The following is a 25,654-nucleotide window of genomic DNA, read 5'->3' as shown; positions in this document are numbered from 1 at the left end:
GCTTCACTCGAGGGGTCCCACTGGGCTGAAGAAGAAATGAATATCAGGCCATGGGTTTAGATAAAGTAAATTAAGAGAAACTGTTCCCATTGGCGGAAGGATCGAGGACCAGAGGACACAGATTTAAGGTGATTGGCAAAAGAACCAAAAGAAACATGAGGAAAAACTTTTTTACTCCGTGAGTAGCTCTGATCTGGAATGCGCTGCCTGAAAGGGTGGTGGAAGCAGATTCAATCGTGGCTTTCAAAAAGGGAATTGGATAAATACTTGAAGGGAAAAAATTTGCAGGGCTACAGGGAAAGAGCGGGGGAATGGGACTAACTGGATTGCCCCTACAAAGAGCCGGCCCGTGCTCGATGGGCCGAATGGCCTCCTTCTGTGCTGTAACCATTCTATGATTTCTACAATGGGCGGCCCATCCACCCAGCAGTTTCATCACCAGGCGGCAAGTTGAAAATCATCCCTCCCCTCCCCCCCGCCATGCCCCCTTGATATGGGGGAGGAGGTGGCGGAACGTCAGCCCATGCCCATCCCAGGGGCCCTCCCTCACTGAAATTTTGTAACCTTCCTCTGCTGCAGTCTTGGCCTCTCTGAGTCGGGTTTCCATGGGAGCAAGGGGAGGGGTTTACATCGTATTTACAGCACAGAAACAGGCCATTCGGCCCAACAGGTCTATGCCGGTGTTTATGCTCCACACGAATCTCCTCCCACCCCTCTTCATCTCACCCTATCGGAATATCCTTCTGTTCCTTTCTCCCTCGTGTTTATCTAGATTCCCCTTAAATGGATCTATGCTCATCGCCTCACCCACTCCCTGTGGGAGCAGGGGGGTTCCACATTCTCACCACTCTCTGGGTAAAGACATGAAATCACCCACAAACCTGATATTCCTTCTTGAAGAAGGTGGGCCTCATTTTGAAGGATGACGGCATCGTGACATCTTCTAGACTCTCTCTCATTGTAGGATCCTCCGCATGTTGTCGCACACAATCTGTACATTCAGGGAGTGGAATCCCTTCCTGTGAGATAGTTTGAGGGGGTTTTCTGTCATCGATTGCACCCTGGTCCTTGGGGAAGTCAGAAACTGGACGGCTCAATCTCTCTGCTGCATTATTGTGATCCAAAGGTGATGAATTCCTCAGCTCTTCTGTAAAGTACATCAGTCACATGAATGCATTGCCCCGACTGCAGCCTGGCTGATATTACAGAGATTGCCCATATCTGTATGAAATGATGTGGAGATGCCGGTGATGGGCTGGGGTTGACAAATGTAGAGAATCTTACAACACCAGGTTATAGTCCAACAATTTTATGAAATGACCCTGTGCCTTAAAAGACAAGTGAGGTTGTCACCTTCATAGAGGCAGATGACCGTGGCTGCAGGTCCTCATGCAGTAGGTGGCACTTCTGCCCTTTTACCTCTTTGGTGAAGTGCTCTCTTCAAATACACATCTCCTCGCGAAGGTCCTCCTGCCTGTATAATCTTTGAGGGAAGGTAGCATCTTGTGGGGTCCATACTCTTTCGAAGCTGTTGACTCTCCTATGCTTCACCCTCCCCTGTTCCTCCTCCATGACTCTGGCCTACAAGAGAGTGCCCACAGGGAATGGCCAGACCCGCCCACCCCGAGAATCCCTCACTGTGGGCCAGTCCAGAAGCAAGTCCAGGCCTGTGTCGGCAGAATTCCAAAACATTGACACAGAAAAGTCTCTCCCAGCCGCAGAAATCACGTCCGAAACTCTCCGGACTCTTGCAGGTCACAGACTCCTCTCTCCCTCCCTCCCGTCTCCACTGGTCGTGGCCGCCCCCTCATCGGTCTGGGTCTAACTCATGCCTGGCACTCTGTGGGTGGATGGACTGTAGTGCCGCAGGCTCTCATTACAACATACGGAAATGTATATCACTTCCCGGATTGCGGGAAGGCTTTATATCGCATCAGGAAACTGGTTTCGGGGCAGAAAACTGGCAGGAACTACTTCAGGCCTGAACGAAAAAGAGGTCCCGATGGGGCAGGGGGTTTTGTAGGCAAAATCGTTCTGTTTACAAACTCTTGGCACGAGTTCATTAGCTGTGGGAGATTGTGATCTGTTGATTGTGGTTACAATTCTAGCCTGACTCGCACAGGATGCCAGAAATGGGAACTGAGGCTCGAGAGGACTGTGTTTTCTTTTTTTCCGAGCTGGTCGTTGAACTTTGAACTTTTGTTTATTCAGCCAGTTCAGAGAAATTCAGATGTGAAAGATTTTAGCAGAAACGAACAATGGCGAGACTTTTCTGGACAATAAATCTGTTCCTTCTTCTTCTTAATCTCACAGGAGCTGAAGTTCAAGGTACAGTCTTTCTGTAAACCACTTTTTGTACAAAGATTGTCAAAGGGGACAATTTAAAACTGTGCCCGCTGGTTGTGCTAAGGTTCAAAGTTTGTAATCTTAACTCGGAATGGAGGCGCCATCACCATAGTAAGATGGCAGTCGATTAACAAATGTGATGTTTATTCTCTGATAGCTGAAGTATTTCAAATAGAGCAACTGAGCGCCCATTAACTGTGTAACTCACCCTGGTGTTTTGGTGTCTGGTTGAGTGTGAGGTCTCTGTGAAAGATGTTAATGAATTAAGGGTTTCAGTAAAAGCCAATCCAGTCCATTTGGTGCTGCAAAACATTGTAATAATAATGAGTTCATTTCACTTATATTATTGGTATATGTTCATTAATTTTGCAGTTTCTCTTCATTCCCTCCCATCCTGTCCCAGATCCCCCCTTATTGCCCCTCCCGTCCTATCCCCCCACCACACAGATCATGACGCTGTTCTGTCCCCCTCCCTCCAAACAGAATTTCTGTCCATTGTCGGTTAGATCAGCAAAAATGGCCCCATGTTTCAGCAGAGCCTGGGGCAGAATCTCAGAGTCAAGAGGAGGGGGAGAGGAAAAGTTGGGGGGAAGGCAATGAGGGGGGGAAGTGGGTAGGTTGGACAAGTGGGGGAATGGTGTGGGACAGCCAAGTTAGGGGGGAAATGGACAGGTAGGTGAAGGGGGGAAAGGAATTAGGCAGGTCAGAAAAATGGGGGAATGGGTTATGTGGGTCACTGGGGGGGAATAGGGAAGGTGGGACAGAGGGGGAAAATGGGGAAGGTGGGACAGTGAGGGGGGAATGGGGAAGGTGGGACTGTGAGGGGGAAAATGGGGAAGGAGGGAGAGTGTGGGGGGAATGGGAAGGTGGGGGAGTATGGGGGGGGAATGGGGAATGTGGGACAGTGAGGGGGAAAATGGGAAGTTTGGACAGTGCGGGGGAAATGGGGAAGGTGGGACAGTGAGGGGGGAATGGGGAAGGTGGGAGAGTGTGGGGGGGAATGGGGAAGGTGGGACAGTGTGGGGGGGGGGAATAGGGAAGGTGGGAGAGTGTGGGGGGGGAATGGGGAAGGTGTGACAGGTGGGGGAGGGGGGAATGGGGAAGGTGGGAGAGTGTGGGGGGGGAATGGGGAAGGTGGGACAGTGAGGGGGGAAATGGGAAGGTGGGACAGTGTTGGGGGAATGGGGAAGGTGGGACAGAGAGGGGGAAAATGGGAAAGTGGGACAGTATTGCGGGGGGAGTAGGGAAGGTGGGACAGTGTGGGGGGGAGTGGGGAAGGTGGGACAGAGAGGGGGAAAATGGGGAAGGTGGGACAGAGAGGGGGAAAATGGGGAAGGTGGGACAGAGAGGGGGAAAATGGGAAAGTGGGACAGTATTGGGGGGGAATGGGGAAGGTGGGACAGTGAGGGGGGAATCGGGAAGGTGGGACTGTGAGGGGGAAATGGGGAAGGTGGGACAGTGCGGGGGGGAATGGGGAAGGTGGGACAGGTTGGGGGGATGAGGAAGGTGGGACATGTTGGGGGGGAATGGGGAAGGTGGGACAGTGAGGGGGAAATGGGGAAGGTGGGACAGCGCGGGGGGGAATGGGGAAGGTGGGACAGCGCGGGGGGAAATGGGGAAGGTGGGACAGCGCGGGGGGGAATGGGGAAGGTGGGACAGCGCGGGGGGGATGAGGAAGGTGGGACAGTGTGGAGGGGGAATGGGGAACTCCGGATCTCTGCTCCAAAGAAACTCGCTCCGTGATAGTTATTGAGGTGGAGAGGGATGAGCTGTACGTCTGTAATCCACTGCTGGCCTGCGGTAAGTCGGGGGTCCCGATGCCCCTGCCCTCTGTGTATGAACGGTGCCAGGATGGCCGTTCTCACCGGCAGGGCGCTCCACCTAGGGCTTCTGGCTGGGTTTGGGGTCTGGTTCCCTGAAGGTGAGGTGCCTCAGAAAAATTGTTGGTTGGGGTGGATAATGGAGGCCTCCTCCCCCCGTGCTCAGACTGACCAGGGGAGAGAGAGGTTCCCTAGCACTGAAGGCCCACTCCTGTCAGCTATATCCCCTGGCCCAGAGAACCCCAGCAGGGTCAGTGGTGTTGTTCGTGAGGGGTACGGCTCCCTGGATTTTCTAGGCCCTGATCTCTTGGAGGAGTGTTGAAGAGCTGCAGCCATATTTGTTCAGTCAGTGTTGCTCATTCTGTGTGTTGTTTGTGACAAGTACAAAATCTCACCTCAGTGCCTGGTGTAATGAAGCTGATTTAACATCAATACAGTAGGCCCAGGATATTATAGGTCGGGAATAGACCCAGGATATTATAGGATGTGGATAGGCCCATGATTCCATAGGACGTGGATAGACCCATGATTCTATAGGGCGTGGATAGACCCATGATTCTATAGGACGTGGATAGACCCATGATTCTATAGGACGTGGATAGGCCCATGATTCTATAGGACGTGGATAGACCCATGATTCTATAGGACGTGGATAGACCCATGATTCTATAGGACGTGGATAGGCCCATGATTCTATAGGACGTGGATAGACCCATGATTCTATAGGACGTGGATAGGCCCATGATTCTATAGGACGTGGATAGGCCCATGATTCTATAGGACGTGGATAGACCCATGATTCTATAGGACGTGGATAGGCCCATGATTCTATAGGACGTGGATAGACCCATGATTCTATAGGACGTGGATAGACCCATGATTCTATAGGGCGTGGATAGGTCCATGATTCTATAGGACGTGGATAGGCCCATGATTCCATAGGACGTGGATAGACCCATGATTCTATAGGGCGTGGATAGGTCCATGATTCTATAGGACGTGGATAGGCCCATGATTCTATAGGACGTGGATAGACCCATGATTCTATAGGACGTGGATAGACCCATGATTCTATAGGACGTGGATAGGCCCATGATTCTATAGGACGTGGATAGACCCATGATTCTATAGGGCGTGGATAGGTCCATGATTCCATAGGACGTGGATAGACCCATGATTCTACAGGCTGTGGATAGGCCCATGATTCTATAGGACATGGATAGGCCCATGATTCTATAGGACGTGGATAGACCCATGATACTATAGGACATGGATAGACCCATGATTCTATAGGACGTGGATAGGCCCATGATTCTATAGGACGTGGATAGACCCATGATTCTATAGGGCGTGGATAGGTCCATGATTCTATAGGACGTGGATAGGCCCATGATTCCATAGGACGTGGATAGACCCATGATTCTATAGGGCGTGGATAGGTCCATGATTCTATAGGACGTGGATAGGCCCATGATTCTATAGGACGTGGATAGACCCATGATTCTATAGGACGTGGATAGACCCATGATTCTATAGGACGTGGATAGGCCCATGATTCTATAGGACGTGGATAGACCCATGATTCTATAGGGCGTGGATAGGTCCATGATTCCATAGGACGTGGATAGACCCATGATTCTACAGGCTGTGGATAGGCCCATGATTCTATAGGACATGGATAGGCCCATGATTCTATAGGACGTGGATAGACCCATGATACTATAGGACATGGATAGACCCATGATTCTATAGGACGTGGATAGGCCCATGATTCTATAGGATGTGGATAGACCCATGATTCTATAGGACATGGATAGACCCATGATTCTATAGGACGTGGATAGACCCATGATTCTATAGGACGTGGATAGACCCATGATTCTATAGGATGTGGATAGGCCCATGATTCCATAGGACGTGGATAGGCCCATGATTCTATAGGATGTGGATAGGCCCATGATTCCATAGGATGTGGATAGGCCCATGATTCTATAGGACGTGGATAGACCCATGATTCTATAGGATGTGGATAGGCCCATGATTCCATAGGACGTGGATAGGCCCATGATTCTATAGGACGTGGATAGACCCATGATTCTATAGGGCGTGGATAGGTCCATGATTCCATAGGACATGGATAGACCCATGATTCTATAGGACGTGGATAGACCCATGATTCTATAGGACGTGGATAGACCCATGATTCTATAGGACGTGGATAGACCCATGATTCTATAGGGCGTGGATAGACCCATGATTCTATAGGGCGTGGATAGACCCATGATTCTACAGGACGTGGATAGACCCATGATTCTATAGGATGTGGATAGACCCATGATTCTATAGGACGTGGATAGACCCATGATTCTATGGGACGTGGATAGACCCATGATTCTACAGGACGTGGATAGACCCATGATTCTATAGGACGTGGAGAGACCCATGATTCTATAGGGCGTGGATAGGTCCATGATTCCATAGGACGTGGATAGACCCATGATTCTACAGGCTGTGGATAGGCCCATGATTCTATAGGACATGGATAGGCCCATGATTCTATAGGACGTGGATAGACCCATGATACTATAGGACATGGATAGACCCATGATTCTATAGGACGTGGATAGGCCCATGATTCTATAGGACGTGGATAGACCCATGATTCTATAGGGCGTGGATAGGTCCATGATTCTATAGGACGTGGATAGGCCCATGATTCCATAGGACGTGGATAGACCCATGATTCTATAGGACGTGGATAGACCCATGATTCTATAGGGCGTGGATAGGTCCATGATTCCATAGGACGTGGATAGACCCATGATTCTACAGGCTGTGGATAGGCCCATGATTCTATAGGACATGGATAGGCCCATGATTCTATAGGACGTGGATAGACCCATGATACTATAGGACATGGATAGACCCATGATTCTATAGGACGTGGATAGGCCCATGATTCTATAGGATGTGGATAGACCCATGATTCTATAGGACATGGATAGACCCATGATTCTATAGGGCGTGGATAGACCCATGATTCTATAGGACTTGGATAGACCCATGATTCTATAGGACGTGGATAGACCCATGATTCTATAGGACGTGGATAGACCCATGATTCTATAGGATGTGGATAGGCCCATGATTCCATAGGACGTGGATAGGCCCATGATTCTATAGGATGTGGATAGGCCCATGATTCCATAGGATGTGGATAGGCCCATGATTCTATAGGACGTGGATAGACCCATGATTCTATAGGATGTGGATAGGCCCATGATTCCATAGGACGTGGATAGGCCCATGATTCTATAGGACGTGGATAGACCCATGATTCTATAGGGCGTGGATAGGTCCATGATTCCATAGGACATGGATAGACCCATGATTCTATAGGACGTGGATAGACCCATGATTCTATAGGACGTGGATAGACCCATGATTCTATAGGACGTGGATAGACCCATGATTCTATAGGGCGTGGATAGACCCATGATTCTATAGGGCGTGGATAGACCCATGATTCTACAGGACGTGGATAGACCCATGATTCTATAGGATGTGGATAGACCCATGATTCTATAGGACGTGGATAGACCCATGATTCTATGGGACGTGGATAGACCCATGATTCTACAGGACGTGGATAGACCCATGATTCTATAGGACGTGGAGAGACCCATGATTCTATAGGGCGTGGATAGACCCATGATTCTATAGGATGTGGATAGACCCATGATTCTATAGGACGTGGATAGACCCATGATTCTATAGGACGTGGATAGACCCATGATTCTATAGGGCGTGGATAGACCCATGATTCTATAGGGCGTGGATAGGTCCATTATTCTATAGGGCGTGGATAGGCCCATGATTCCACAGGACGTGGAGAGGCCCATGATTCTATAGGTTGGGAATAGGCCCATGATTCTATAGGTGGAGAATAGGCCCATAATTCTATAGGATGTGGATAGACGCGTTATTCTATAGGACATGGATAGGCCCATGATTCAATAGATCGGGGATAGGCCCATGATTCTATAGATCGGGGATAGGCCCATGATTCTATAGATCGGGGGTAGGCCCATGATTCTATAGATCGGGGGTAGGCCCATGATTCTATAGATCGGGGATAGGCCCATGATTCTATAGATCGGGGATAGGCCCATGATTCTATAGATCGGGGACAGGCCCATGATTCTATAGATCGGGGGTAGGCCCATGATTCTATAGATCGGGGACAGGCCCATGATTCTATAGATCGGGGATAGGCCCATGATTCTATAGATCGGGGATAGGCCCATGATTCTATAGATCGGGGATAGGCCCATGATTCTATAGATCGGGGATAGGCCCATGATTCTATAGATCGGGGATAGGCCCATGATTCTATAGATCGGGGATAGGCCCATGATTCTATAGATCAGGATAGGCCCATGATTCTATAGATCGGGGGTAGGCCCATGATTCTATAGATCAGGATAGGCCCATGATTCTATAGATCAGGATAGGCCCATGATTCTATAGATCAGGGACAGGCCTATGATTCTATAGATCAGGATAGGCCCATGATTCTATAGATCAGGGACAGGCCCATGATTCTATAGATCGGGGACAGGCCCATGATTCTATAGATCGGTGATAGGCCCATGATTCTATAGATCGGGGATAGGCCCAAGATTCTATAGATCGGGGATAGGCCCATGTTTCTATAGATCCGGGATAGGCCCATGATTCTATAGATCGGGGGTAGGCCCATGATTCTATAGATCAGGATAGGCCCATGATTCCATAGATCGGGGGTAGGCCCATGATTCTATAGATCAGGATAGGCCCATGATTCTATAGATCAGGGACAGGCCCATGATTCTATAGATCGGGGACAGGCCCATGATTCTATAGATCGGGGATAGGCCCATGATTCTATAGATCGGGGATAGGCCCATGATTCTATAGATCGGTGGTAGGCCCATGATTCTATAGATCCGGATAGGCCCATGATTCTATAGATCAGGATAGGCCGATGATTCTATAGATCGGGGATAGGCCCATGATTCTATAGATCAGGATAGGCCCATGATTCTATAGATCGGGGATAGGCCCATGATTCTGTAGATCGAGGATAGGCCCATGATTCTATAGATCGGGGGTAGGCCCATGATTCTATAGATCGGGGATAGGCCCATGATTCTATAGATCGGGGATAGGCCCATGATTCTATAGATCAGGATAGGCCCATGATTCTATAGATCGGTGATAGGCCCATGATTCTATAGATCGGGGATAGGCCCATGATTCTATAGATAGGGGATAGGCCCATGATTCTATAGATCGATGATAGTCCCATGATTCTATAGATCGGTGATAGGCCCATGATTCTATCGATCGGGGATAGGCCCATGATTCTATCGATCGGGGATAGGCCCATGATTCTATAGATAGGGGATAGGCCCATGATTCTATAGATCGATGATAGTCCCATGATTCTATAGATCGGTGATAGGCCCATGATTCTATCGATCGGGGATAGGCCCATGATTCTATCGATCGGGGATAGGCCCATGATTCTATAGATCGGGGATAGGCCCATGATTCTATAGATCGGGGATAGGCCCATGATTCTATAGATCAGGGATAGGCCCATGATTCTATAGATCAGGGATAGGCCCATGCTTCTATAGATCAGGATAGGACCATGATTCTATCGATCGGGGATAGGCCCATGATTCTATAGATCGGGGATAGGCCCATGATTCTATAGATCGGGGATAGGCCCATGATTCTATAGATCGGGGACAGGCCCATGATTCTATAGATCGGGGACAGGCCCATGATTCTATAGATCGGGGATAGGCCCATGATTCTATCGATCGGGGATAGGCCCATGATTCTATAGATCAGGGATAGGCCCATGATTCCATAGATCGGGGATAGGCCCATGATTCTATAGATCAGGGATAGGCCCATGATTCTATCGATCGGGGACAGGCCCATGATTCTATCGATCGGGGATAGGCCCATGATTCTATAGATCAGGGATAGGCCCATGATTCTATAGATCGGGATAGGCCCATGATTCTATAGATCGGGGACAGGCCCATGATTCTATAGATCGGGGATAGGCCCATGATTCTATCGATCGGGGACAGGCCCATGATTCTATCGATCGGGGATAGGCCCATGATTCTATAGATCAGGGATAGGCCCATGATTCTATAGATCGGGGACAGGCCCATGAATCTATAGATCAGGATAGGCCAATCATTCTATAGATCGGGGACAGGCCCATGATTCTATAGATCGGGGATAGGCCCATGATTCTATAGATCGGGGATAGGCCCATGTTTCTATAGATCCGGGATAGGCCCATGATTCTATAGATCGGGGGTAGGCCCATGATTCTATAGATCAGGATAGGCCCATGATTCCATAGATCGGGGGTAGGCCCATGATTCTATAGATCAGGATAGGCCCATGATTCTATAGATCAGGGACAGGCCCATGATTCTATAGATCGGGGACAGGCCCATGATTCTATAGATCGGGGATAGGCCCATGATTCTATAGATCGGGGATAGGCCCATGATTCTATAGATCGGGGATAGGCCCATGATTCTATAGATCAGGGATAGACCCATGATTCTATAGGACGTGGATAGACCCATGATTCTATAGGACGTGGATAGACCCATGATTCTATAGGGCGTGGATAGGTCCATTATTCTATAGGGCGTGGAAAGGCCCATGATTCCACAGGACGTGGAGAGGCCCATGGTTCTATAGGTTGGGAATAGGCCCATGATTCTATAGGATGTGGATAGACCCGTTATTCTATAGGACATGGATAGGCCCATGATTCTATAGATCGGGGATAGGCCCATGATTCTATAGGGCGTGGATAGGTCCATTATTCTATAGGGCGTGGATAGGCCCATGATTCCACAGGACGTGGATAGGCCCATGATTCTATAGGTTGGGAATGGGCCCATGATTCTATAGGTGGAGAATAGGCCCATAATTCTATAGGATGTGGATAGACGCGTTATTCTATAGGACATGGATAGGCCCATGATTCTATAGATCGGGGATAGGCCCATGATTCTATAGATCGGGGATAGGCCCATGATTCTATAGATCGGGAGCAGGCCCATGATTCGATAGATCGGGGGTAGGCCCATGATACTATAGATCGGGGATAGGCCCATGATTCTATAGATCGGGGATAGGCCCATGATTCTATAGATCGGGGACAGGCCCATGATTCTATAGATCGGGGGTAGGCCCATGATTCTATAGATCGGGGATAGGCCCATGATTCTATAGATCGGGGATAGGCCCATGATTCTATAGATCGGGGATAGGCCCATGATTCTATAGATCGGGGATAGGCCCATGATTCTATAGATCGGGGATAGGCCCATGTTTCTATAGATCCGGGATAGGCCCATGATTCTATAGATCGGGGGTAGGCCCATGATTCTATAGATCGGGGGTAGGCCCATGATTCTATAGATCAGGATAGGCCCATGATTCTATAGATCAGGATAGGCCCATGATTCTGTAGATCGGGGGTAGGCCCATGATTCTATAGATCGGGGATAGGCCCATGATTCTATAGATCAGGGACAGGCCCATGATTCTATAGATCGGGGACAGGCCCATGATTCTATAAATCGGGGACAGGCCCATGATTCTATAGATCAGGATAGGCCCATGATTCTATAGATCAGGGATAGGCCCATGATTCTATAGATCGGGGATAGGCCCATGATTCTATAGATCAGGGATAGGCCCATGATTCTATAGATCGGGGATAGGCCCATGATTCTATAGATCGGGGGTAGGCCCATGATTCTATAGATTGGGGATAGGCCCATGATTCTATAGATCGGTGGTAGGCCCATGATTCTATAGATCAGGATAGGCCCATGATTCTATAGATCAGGATAAGCCCATGATTCTATAGATCAGGATAGGCCCATGATTCTATAGATCGGGGATAGGCCCATGATTCTATAGATCAGGATAGGCCCATGATTCTATAGATCAGGATAGGCCCATGATTCTATAGATCAGGATAGGCCCATGATTCTATAGATCGGGGATAGGCCCATGATTCTATAGATCGGGGATAGGCCCATGATTCTATAGATCAGGATAGGCCCATGATTCTATAGATCGGGGATCGGCCCATGATTCTATAGATCGAGGATAGGCCCATGATTCTATAGATCGGGGGTAGGCCCATGATTCTATAGATCGGGGATAGGCCCATGATTCTATAGATCGGGGATAGGCCCATGATTCTATAGATCAGGATAGGCCCATGATTCTATAGATCGGGGATAGGCCCATGATTCCATAGATCGGGGATAGGCCCATGATTCTATAGATCAGGATAGGCCCATGATTCTATAGATCGGTGATAGGCCCATGATTCTATAGATCGGGGATAGGCCCATGATTCTATAGATCGGGTTAGGCCAATGATTCTATAGATCGATGATAGTCCCATGATTCTATAGATCGGTGATAGGCCCATGATTCTATCGATCGGGGATAGTCCCATGATTCTATAGATCGGGGATAGGCCCATGATTCTATAGATCGGGGATAGGCCCATGATTCTATAGATCGGGGATAGGCCCATGATTCTATAGATCGATGATAGTCCCATGATTCTATAGATCGGTGATAGGCCCATGATTCTATAGATCGGGGATAGGCCCATGATTCTGTAGATCGGGGATAGGCCCATGATTCTATCGATCGGGGATAGGCCCATGATTCTATCGATCGGGGTTAGGCCCATGATTCTATAGATCGGTGATTGGCCCATGATTCTATAGATCGGGGATAGGCCCATGATTCTATAGATCAGGGATAGGCCCATGATTCTATAGATCAGAGATCGGCCCATGCTTCTATAGATCAGGATAGGCCCATGATTCTATCGATCGGGGATAGGCCCATGATTCTATAGATCGGGGATAGGCCCATGATTCTATAGATCGGGGATAGGCCCATGATTCTATAGATCGGGGACAGGCCCATGATTCTATAGATCGGGGACAGGCCCATGATTCTATAGATCGGGGATAGGCCCATGATTCTATCGATCGGGGACAGGCCCATGATTCTATAGATCGGGGATAGGCCCATGATTCTATCGATCGGGGACAGGCCCATGATTCTATCGATCGGGGATAGGCCCATGATTCTATAGATCGGGGATAGGCCCATGATTCTATCGATCGGGGACAGGCCCATGATTCTATCGATCGGGGATAGGCCCATGATTCTATAGATCAGGGATAGGCCCATGATTCTATAGATCGGGGACAGGCCCATGAATCTATAGATCAGGATAGGCCCATCATTCTATAGATCGGGGACAGGCCCATGATTCTATCGATCGGGGATAGGCCCATGATTCTATAGATCGGGGATAGGCCCATGATTCTATAGATCAGGGATAGGCCCATGATTCTATAGATCGGGGATAGGCCCATGATTCTATCGATCGGGGATAGGCCCATGATTCTATAGATCGGGGATAGGCCCATGATTCTATAGATCAGGGATAGGCCCATGATTCTATAGATCAGGGATAGGCCCATGATTCTATCGATCGGGGATAGGCCCATGATTCTATAGATCAGGGATAGGCCCATGATTCTATCGATCGGGGATAGGCCCATGATTCTATAGATCAGGGATAGGCCCATGATTCTATAGATCAGGGATAGGCCCATGATTCTATAGATCGGGGATAGGCCCATGATTCTATAGATCAGGTTAGGCCCATGATTCTATAAATCGGGGACAGGCCCATGATTCTATAGATCGGGGATGGGCCCATGATTCTATAGATCGGGGATAGGCCCATGATTCTATAGATCAGGGATGGGCCCATGATTCTAGAGATCGGGGACAGGCCCATGATTCTATAGATCGGGGGTAGGCCCATGATTCTATAGATCAGGATAGGCCCATGATTCTATAGATCAGGGACAGGCCCATGATTCTATAGATCGGGGACAGGCCCATGATTCTATAAATCGGGGACAGGCCCATGATTCTATAGATCAGGATAGGCCCATGATTCTATAGATCAGGGATAGGCCCATGATTCTATAGATCGGGGATAGGCCCATGATTCTATAGATCAGGGATAGGCCCATGATTCTATAGATCGGGGATAGGCCCATGATTCTATAGATCGGGGGTAGGCCCATGATTCTATAGATTGGGGATAGGCCCATGATTCTATAGATCGGTGGTAGGCCCATGATTCTATAGATCAGGATAGGCCCATGATTCTATAGATCAGGATAGGCCCATGATTCTATAGATCAGGATAGGCCCATCATTCTATAGATCGGGGATAGGCCCATGATTCTATAGATCAGGATAGGCCCATGATTCTATAGATCGGGGATAGGCCCATGATTCTATAGATCAGGATAGGCCCATGATTCTATAGATCGGGGATAGGCCCATGATTCTATAGATCGGGGATAGGCCCATGATTCTATAGATCAGGATAGGCCCATGATTCTATAGATCGGGGATAGGCCCATGATTCTATAGATCGAGGATAGGCCCATGATTCTGTAGATCAGGATAGGCCCATGATTCTATAGGTCAGGATAGGCCCATGATTCTATAGATCGGGGATAGGCCCATGATTCTATAGATCGGGGATAGGCCCATGATTCTATAGATCAGGATCGGCCCATGATTCTATAGATCGGGGATAGGCCCATGATTCTATAGATCGAGGATAGGCCCATGATTCTATAGATCGGGGATAGGCCCATGATTCTATAGATCAGGATAGGCCCATGATTCTATAGATCAGGATAGGCCCATGATTCTATAGATCAGGATAGGCCCATGATTCTATAGATCGGGGATAGGCCCATGATTCTATAGATCGGGGATAGGCCCATGATTCTATAGATCAGGATAGGCCCATGATTCTATAGATCAGGGATAGGCCCATGATTCTATAGATCGGGGATAGGCCCATGATTCTATAGATCGGGGATAGGCCCATGATTCTATACATCAGGATAGGCCCATGATTCTATAGATCGGGGATAGGCCCATGATTCTATAGATCGGGGATAGGCCCATGATTCTATAGATCAGGATAGGCCCATGATTCTATAGATCGGTGATAGGCCCATGATTCTATAGATCGGGGATAGGCCCATGATTCTATAGATCGGGATAGGCCAATGATTCTATAGATCGATGATAGTCCCATGATTCTATAGATCGGTGATAGGCCCATGATTCTATCGATCTGGGATAGTCCCATGATTCTATAGATCGGGGATAGGCCCATGATTCTATAGATCGGGGATAGGCCCATGATTCTATAGATCGGGGATAGGCCCATGATTCTATAGATCGATGATAGTCCCATGATTCTAAAGATCGGTGATAGGCCCATGATTCTATCGATCGGGGATAGGCCCATGATTCTATCGATCGGGGATAGGCCCATGATTCTATAGATCGGTGATAGGCCCATGATTCTATAGATCGGGGATAGGCCCATGATTCTATAGATCAGGGATAGGCCCATGATTCTATAGATCAGAGATCGGCCCATGCTTCTATAGATCAGGATAGGCCCATGATTCTATCAATCGGGGATAGGCCCATGATTCTATAGATCGGGGATAGGCCCATGATTCTATAGATCGGGGATAGGCCCATGATTCTATAGATCGGGGACAGGCCCATGATTCTATAGATCGGGGACAGGCCCATGATTCTATAGATCGGGGATAGGCCCATGATTCTATAGATCAGGATAGGCCCATGATTCTATAGATCGGGGACAGGCCCATGATTCTATAGATCGGTGATAGGCCCATGATTCTATAGATCGGGGACAGGCCCATGATTCTATAGATCAGGGACAGGCCCATGATTCTATCGATCGGGGACAGGCCCATGATTCTATCGATCGGGGATAGGCCCATGATTCTATAGATCAGGGATAGGCCCATGATTCTATAGATCGGGGACAGGCCCATGAATCTATAGATCAGGATAGGCCCATGATTCTATCGATCGGGGACAGGCCCATGATTCTATAGATCGGGGACAGGCCCATGATTCTATCGATCGGGGATAGGCCCATGATTCTATAGATCAGGATAGGCCCATGATTCTATCGATCGGGGACAGGCCCATGATTCTATAGATCGGGGACAGGCCCATGATTCTATCGATCGGGGATAGGCCCATGATTCTATAGATCGGGGATAGGCCCATGATTCTATAGATCGAGGATAGGCCCATGATTCTATCGATCGGGGATAGGCCCATGATTCTATAGATCAGGGATAGGCCCACGATTCTATAGATCGGGGATAGGCCCATGATTCTATAGATCGGGGATCGGCCCATGATTCTATAGATCAGGTTAGGCCCATGATTCTATAAATCGGGGACAGGCCCATGATTCTATAGATCGGGGATGGGCCCATGATTCTATAGATCAGGGATGGGCCCATGATTCTATAGATCGGGGACAGGCCCATGATTCTATAGATCGGGGATAGGCCCATGATTCCATAGATCGGGGATAGGCCCATGATTCTACAGATCGGGGATAGGCCCATGATTCTATAGATCAGGGATGGGCCCATGATTCTATAGATCGGGGATAGGCCCATGATTCTATAGATCAGGGATAGGCCCATGATTCTATAGATCAGGATAGGCCCATGATTCTATAGATCAGGATAGGCCCATGATTCTATAGATCAGGATAGGCCCATGATTCTATAGATCAGGATAGGCCCATGATTCTATAGATCAGGATAGGCCCATGATTCTATAGATCGGGGATAGGCCCATGATTCTATAGATCAGGGATAGGCCCATGATTCTATAGATCGGGGATAGGCCCATGATTCTATAGATCGGGGATAGGCCCATGATTCTATAGATCAGGGATGGGCCCATGATTCTATAGATCGGGAATAGGCCCATGATTCTATAGATCGGGGATAGGCCCATGATTCTATAGATCAGGGATAGGCCCATGATTCTATAGATCAGGATAGGCCCATGATTCTATAGATCAGGATAGGCCCATGATTCTATAGATCAGGATAGGCCCATGATTCTATAGATCAGGATAGGCCCATGATTCTATAGATCAGGATAGGCCCATGATTCTATAGATCGGGGATAGGCCCATGATTCTATAGATCGGGGATAGGCCCATGATTCTATAGATCGGAGATAGGCCCATGATTCTATAGATCGGGGGTAGGCCCATGATTCTATAGATCGGGGACAGGCCCATGATTATATAGATCGGTGATAGGCCCATGATTCTATAGATCGGGGATAGGCCCATGATTCCATAGATCGGGGATAGGCCCATGATTCTACAGATCGGGGATAGGCCCATGATTCTATAGATCGGGGATGGGCCCATGATTCTATAGATCGGGGATAGGCCCATGATTCTATAGATCAGGGATAGGCCCATGATTCTATAGATCAGGATAGGCCCATGATTCTATAGATCAGGATAGGCCCATGATTCTATAGATCAGGATAGGCCCATGATTCTATAGATCAGGATAGGCCCATGATTCTATAGATCAGGATAGGCCCATGATTCTATAGATCGGGGATAGGCCCATGATTCTATAGATCAGGGATAGGCCCATGATTCTATAGATCGGGGATAGGCCCATGATTCTATAGATCGGGGATAGGCCCATGATTCTATAGATCGGGGATAGGCCCATGATTCTATAGATCAGGGATAGGCCCATGATTCTATAGATCAGGATAGGCGCATGATTCTATAGATCAGGATAGGCCCATGATTCTATAGATCAGGATAGGCCCATGATTCTATAGATCAGGATAGGCCCATGATTCTATAGATCAGGATAGGCCCATGATTCTATAGATCAGGATAGGCCCATGATTCTATAGATCGGGGATGGGCCCATGATTCTATAGATCGGAGATAGGCCCATGATTCTATAGATCGGGGATAGGCCCATGATTCTATAGATCGGGGATAGGCCCATGATTCTATAGATCGGAGATAGGCCCATGATTCTATCGATCAGGGATGGGCCCATGATTCTATAGATCAGGATAGGCCCATGATTCTATAGATCAGGATAGGCCCATGATTCTATAGATCAGGATAGGCCCATGATTCTATAGATCAGGATAGGCCCATGATTCTATAGATCAGGATAGGCCCATGATTCTATAGATCAGGATAGGCCCATGATTCTATAGATCGGGGATGGGCCCATGATTCTATAGATCGGGGATAGGCCCATGATTCTATAGATCGGAGATAGGCCCATGATTCTATCGATCAGGGATGGGCCCATGATTCTATAGATCAGGATAGGCCCATGATTCTATAGATCAGGATAGGCCCATGATTCTATAGATCAGGATAGGCCCATGATTCTATAGATCGGGGATAGGCCCATGATTCTATAGATCGGGGATAGGCCCATGATACTATAGATCGGAGATAGGCCCATGATTCTATAGATCGGGGGTAGGCCCATGATTCTATAGATCGGGGACAGGCCCATGATTATATAGATCGGTGATAGGCCCATGATTCTATCGATCGGGGATAGGCCCATGATTCTATAGATCGGGGACAGGCCCATGATTCTATAGATCGGGGATAGGCCCATGATTCCATAGATCGGGGACAGGCCCACGATTCTATCAATCGGGGATAGGCCCATGATTCTATAGATCGGGGATAGGCCCATGATTCTATAGATCGGGGACAGGCCCATGATTCTATAGATCGGGGATAGGCCCATGATTCCATAGATCGGGGATCGGCCCATGATTCTACAGATCGGGGATAGTCCCATGATTCTATAGATCGGGGATAGGCCCATGATTCTATAGATCGGGGATAGGCCCATGATTCTATAGATCAGGATAGGCCCATTATTCTATAGATCGGGGATGGGCCCATGATTCTATAGATCGGGGATGGGCCCATGATTCTATAGATCGGGGATAGGCCCATGATTCTATAGATCAGGATAGGCCCATGATTCTATAGATCGGGGATAGGCCCATGATTCTATAGATCGGGGATGGGCCCATGATTCTATAGATCGGAGATAGGCCCATGATTCTATAGATCGGGGATAGGCCCATGATTCTATAGATCGGGGATGGGCCCATGATTCTATAGATCGGGGATGGGCCCATGATTCTATAGATCAGGATAGGCCCATGATTCTATAGATCAGGTTAGGCCCATGATTCTATAGATCAGGATCGGCCCATGATTCTATAGATCGGGGATAGGCCCATGATTCTATAGATCGGGGATAGGCCCATGATTCTATAGATCGGAGATAGGCCCATGATTCTATAGATCGGGGACAGGCCCATGATTCTATAGATCGGGGATAGGCCCATGATTCTATAGATCAGGTTTGGCCCATGATTCTATAGATCAGGATAGGCCCATGATTCTATAGATCAGGGACAGGCCCATGATTCTATAGATCGGGGATAGGCCCATGATTCTATAGATCAGGTTAGGCCCATGATTCTATAGATCAGGATCGGCCCATGATTCTATAGATCGGGGATAGGCCCATGATGCTATAGATCGGGGATAGGCCCATGATTCTATAGATCGGAGATAGGCCCATGATTCTATAGATCGGGGACAGGCCCATGATTCTATAGATCGGGGATAGGCCCATGATTCTATAGATCAGGTTAGGCCCATGATTCTATAGATCAGGTTAGGCCCATGATTCTATAGATCGGGGATAGGCCCATGATTCTATAGATCGGAGATAGGCCCATGATTCTATAGATCGGGGACAGGCCCATGATTCTATAGATCGGGGATGGGCCCATGATTCTATAGATCAGAATAGGCACATGATTCTATAGATCAGGATAGGCCCATGATTCTATAGATCGGGGATAGGCCCATGATTCTATTGATCGGGGATAGGCCCATAATTCTATAGATCAGGATAGGCCCATGATTCTATAGATCAGGATAGGCCCATGATTCTATAGATCGGGGATAGGCCCATGATTCTATAGATCGGGGATAGGCCCATGATTCTATAGAGCAGGGATAGGCCCATGATTCTATAGATCGTGGATAGGCCCATGATTCTATCGATCGGGGATAGGCCCATGATTCTCTCGATCGGGGATGGGCCCATGATTCTATAGATCAGGATAGGCCCATGATTCTATAGATCGGGGATAGGCCCATGATTCTATAGATCGGGAATGGGCCCATGATTCTATAGATCAGGATAGGCCCATGATTCTATAGATCGGGGATGGGCCCATGATTCTATAGATCGGGAATGGGCCCATGATTCTATAGATCAGGATAGGCCCATGATTCTATAGATCGGGGATGGGCCCATGATTCTATAGATTAGGATAGGCCCATGATTCTATCGATCGGGGGTAGGCCCATGATTCTACAGATCAGGATAGGCCCATGATTCTATAGATCGGGGATAGGCCCATGATTCTATAGATCAGGATAGGCCCATGATTCTATCGATCGGGGATAGGCCCATGATTCTATAGATCGGGGATAGGCCCATGATTCTATAGATCAGGGATAGGCCCATGATTCTATAGATCGGGGACAGGCCCATGATTCTATAGATCGGGGATAGGCCCATGATTATATAGATCGGGGATAGGCCCATGATTCTATAGATCGGGGATAGGCCCATGATTCTATAGATCGGGGACAGGCCCATGATTCTATAGATCGGGGACAGGCCCATGATTCTATAGATCGGGATAGGCCCATGATTCTATAGATCGGGGATAGGCCCATGATTCTATAGATCGGGATAGGCCCATGATTCTATAGATCGGGGATAGGCCCATGATTCTATAGATCAGGATAGGCCCATGATTCTATAGATCGGGGATGGGCCCATGATTCTATAGATTAGGATAGGCCCATGATTCTATACATCGGGGGTAGGCCCATGATTCTATAGATCAGGATAGGCCCATGATTCTATAGATCGGGGGTAGGCCCATGATTCTATAGATCGGGGATAGGCCCATGATTCTATAGATCAGGGATAGGCCCATGATTCTATCGATCGGGGATAGGCCCATGATTCTATAGATCGGGGATAGGCCCATGATTCTATAGATCAGGATAGGCCCATGATTCTATCGATCGGGGATAGGCCCATGATTCTATAGATCGGGGATAGGCCCATGATTCTATCGATCGGGGATAGGCCCATGATTCTATCGATCGGGGATAGGCCCATGATTCTATAGATCAGGGATAGGCCCATGATTCTATCGATCGGGGATAGGCCCATGATTCTATCGATCGGGGATAGGCCCATGATTCTATCGATCGGGGATAGGCCCATGATTCTATAGATCAGGGATAGGCCCATGATTCTATCGATCGGGGATAGGCCCATGATTCTATCGATCGGGGATAGGCCCATGATTCTATCGATCGGGGATAGGCCCATGATTCTATAGATCGGGGATAGGCCCATGATTCTATAGATCGGGGATAGGCCCATGATTCTATAGATCAGGATAGGCCCATGATTCTATAGATCAGGGATAGGCCCATGATTCTATCGATCGGGGATAAGCCCATGATTCTATCGATCGGGGATAGGCCCATGATTCTATAGATCAGGATAGGCCCATGATTCTATCGATCGGGGATAGGCCCATGATTCTATAGATCGGGGATAGGCCCATGATTCTATAGATCAGGATAGGCCCATGATTCTATCGATCGGGGATAGGCCCATGATTCTATAGATCGGGGATAGGCCCATGATTCTATAGATCAGGATAGGCCCATGATTCTATAGATCGGGGATAGGCCCATGATTCTATAGATCGGGGATAGGCCCATGATTCTATAGATCGGGGGTAGGCCCATGATTCTATATATCAGGATAGGCCCATGATTCTATAGATCGGGGATAGGCCCATGATTCTATAGATCAGGGATAGGCCCATGATTCTATAGATCGGGTATAGGCCCATGATTCTATAGATCAGGATAGGCCCATGATTCTATAGATCGGGGATAGGCCCATGATTCTATAGATCGGGGATAGGCCCATGATTCTATAGATCAGGATAGGCCCATGATTCTATAGATCGGGGAAAGGCCCATGATTCTATAGATCGGGGATAGGCCCATGATTCTATAGATCAGGATAGGCCCATGATTCTATAGAGCGGGGCGAGGCCCATGATTCTATAGATCAGGATAGGCCCATGATTCTATCGATCGGGGATAGGCCCATGATTCTATAGATCGTGGATAGGCCCATGATTCTATAGATCAGGATAGGCCCATGATTCTATAGATCGGGGATAGGCCCATGATTCTATAGATCATGATAGGCCCATGATTCTATAGATCGGGGATAGGCCCATGATTCTATAGATCGGGGATAGGCCCATGATTCTATAGATCAGGATAGGCCCATGATTCTATCGATCGGGGATAGGCCCATGATTCTATAGATCGGGGATAGGCCCATGATTCTATAGATCAGGATAGGCCCATGATTCGAGAGATCAGGGATAGGCCCATGATTCTATCGATCGGGGATAGGCCCATGATTCTATAGATCGGGGATAGGCCCATGATTCTATAGATCAGGATAGGCCCATGATTCTATCGATCGGGGATAGGCCCATGATTCTATAGATCGGGGGTAGGCCCATGATTCTATAGATCAGGATAGGCCCATGATTCTATAGATCGGGGATAGGCCCATGATTCTATAGATCGGGGATAGGCCCATGATTCTATAGATCGGGGATAGGCCCATGATTCTATAGATCAGGATAGGCCCATGATTCTATAGATCGGGGATAGGCCCATGATTCTATAGATCGGGGATAGGCCCATGATTCTATCGATCGGGGATAGGCCCATGATTCTATCGATCGGGGATAGGCCCATGATTCTATAGATCAGGGATAGGCCCATGATTCTATCGATCGGGGATAGGCCCATGATTCTATCGATCGGGGATAGGCCCATGATTCTATCGATCGGGGATAGGCCCATGATTCTATAGATCAGGGATAGGCCCATGATTCTATCGATCGGGGATAGGCCCATGATTCTATCGATCGGGGATAGGCCCATGATTCTATCGATCGGGGATAGGCCCATGATTCTATAGATCAGGGATAGGCCCATGATTCTATCGATCGGGGATAGGCCCATGATTCTATAGATCGGGGATAGGCCCATGATTCTATAGATCAGGATAGGCCCATGATTCTATCGATCGGGGATAGGCCCATGATTCTATAGATCGGGGATAGGCCCATGATTCTATAGATCAGGATAGGCCCATGATTCTATCGATCGGGGATAGGCCCATGATTCTATAGATCGGGGATAGGCCCATGATTCTATAGATCAGGATAGGCCCATGATTCTATAGATCGGGGATAGGCCCATGATTCTATAGATCGGGGATAGGCCCATGATTCTATAGATCGGGGGTAGGCCCATGATTCTATATATCAGGATAGGCCCATGATTCTATAGATCGGGGATAGGCCCATGATTCTATAGATCAGGGATAGGCCCATGATTCTATAGATCGGGTATAGGCCCATGATTCTATAGATCAGGATAGGCCCATGATTCTATAGATCGGGGATAGGCCCATGATTCTATAGATCGGGGATAGGCCCATGATTCTATAGATCAGGATAGGCCCATGATTCTATAGATCGGGGAAAGGCCCATGATTCTATAGATCGGGGATAGGCCCATGATTCTATAGATCAGGATAGGCCCATGATTCTATAGAGCGGGGCGAGGCCCATGATTCTATAGATCAGGATAGGCCCATGATTCTATCGATCGGGGATAGGCCCATGATTCTATAGATCGTGGATAGGCCCATGATTCTATAGATCAGGATAGGCCCATGATTCTATAGATCGGGGATAGGCCCATGATTCTATAGATCATGATAGGCCCATGATTCTATAGATCGGGGATAGGCCCATGATTCTATAGATCAGGATAGACCCATGATTCTATAGATCAGGATAGGCCCATGATTCTATAGATCGGGGATAGGCCCATGATTCTATACATCAGGATAGGCCCATGATTCTATAGATCGGGGATAGGCCCATGATTCTATAGATCGTGGGTAGGCCCATGATTCTATAGATCGGGGACAGGCCCATGATTCTATAGATCGGGGATAGGCCCATGATTCTATAGATCAGGATAGGCCCATGATTATATAGATCGGGGATAGGCCCATGATTCTATAGATCGTGGGTAGGCCCATGATTCTATAGATCGGGGACAGGCCCATGATTCTATAGATCAGGATAGGCCCATTATTCTATAGATCGGGGATAGGCCCATGATTCTATCGATCGGGGATGGGCCCATGATTCTATCGATCGGGGATAGGCCCATGATTCTATAGATCAGGATAGGCCCATTATTCTATAGATCGGCGATAGGCCCATGATTCTATAGATCGGGGATAGGCCCATGATTCTATAGATGAGGGATTGGCCCATGATTCTATAGATCGGGGATAGGCCCATGATTCTATAGATCGGGGACATGCCCATGATTCTATAGATCGGGGACAGGCCCATGATTCTATAGATCAGGGATAGGCCCATGATTCTATCGATCGGGGATAGGCCCATGATTCTATAGATCAGGGACAGGCCCATGATTCTATAGATCAGGGATAGGCCCATGATTCTATCGATCGGGGATAGGCCCATGATTCTATAGATCGGGGATAGGCCCATGATTCTATAGATCAGGATAGGCCCATTATTCTATAGATCGGGGATAGGCCCATGATTCTATCGATCGGGGATGGGCCCATGATTCTATCGATCGGGGATAGGCCCATGATTCTATAGATCGGGGATAGGCCCATGATTCTATAGATCGGGGATAGGCCCATGATTCTATAGATCAGAGATAGGCCCATTATTCTATAGATCGGGGATAGGCCCATGATTCTATAGATCAGGATAGGCCCATGATTCTTTTGATCGGGGACAGGCCCATGATTCTATAGATCAGGATAGGCCCATTATTCTATAGATCGGGGATAGGCCCATGATTCTATAGATCGGGGATGGGCCCATGATTCTATCGATCGGGGATTGGCCCATGATTCTATAGATCAGGGATAGGCCCATGATTCTATAGATCAGGATAGGCCCATTATTCTATAGATCGGGGATAGGCCCATGATTCTATAGATCGGGGATAGGCCCATGATTCTATAGATGAGGGATTGGCCCATGATTCTATAGATCGGGGATAGGCCCATGATTCTATAGATCGGGGACAGGCCCATGATTCTATAGATCGGGGACAGGCCCATGATTCTATAGATCAGGGATAG

The 25,654-nt window shown here is 48.1% G+C and overlaps 1 protein-coding gene across 1 annotated transcript in view; it reads left to right on the top strand.

Annotated features, from left to right (window-relative positions):
* Nucleotides 1-1,967: 1,967 nt before the first annotated feature.
* LOC137327063 (coagulation factor X-like) overlaps nucleotides 1,968-25,654 on the top strand; it is a 161,780-nt gene continuing 138,093 nt past the window's right edge. The window contains exon 1 of the mRNA XM_067992471.1: nucleotides 1,968-2,328. Coding sequence (XP_067848572.1) covers nucleotides 2,259-2,328 — 70 coding nt within the window. The 5' untranslated portion in view covers nucleotides 1,968-2,258. The remainder of the gene's footprint in view (nucleotides 2,329-25,654) is intronic.

Source organism: Heptranchias perlo, chromosome 11 (assembly GCF_035084215.1).
Source record: "Heptranchias perlo isolate sHepPer1 chromosome 11, sHepPer1.hap1, whole genome shotgun sequence".
In the NCBI taxonomy this organism is placed as follows: domain Eukaryota; kingdom Metazoa; phylum Chordata; class Chondrichthyes; order Hexanchiformes; family Hexanchidae; genus Heptranchias; species Heptranchias perlo.
Note: the sequence above shows the minus strand (reverse complement) of the source record. Positions and strands in the feature narration are given on the sequence as shown.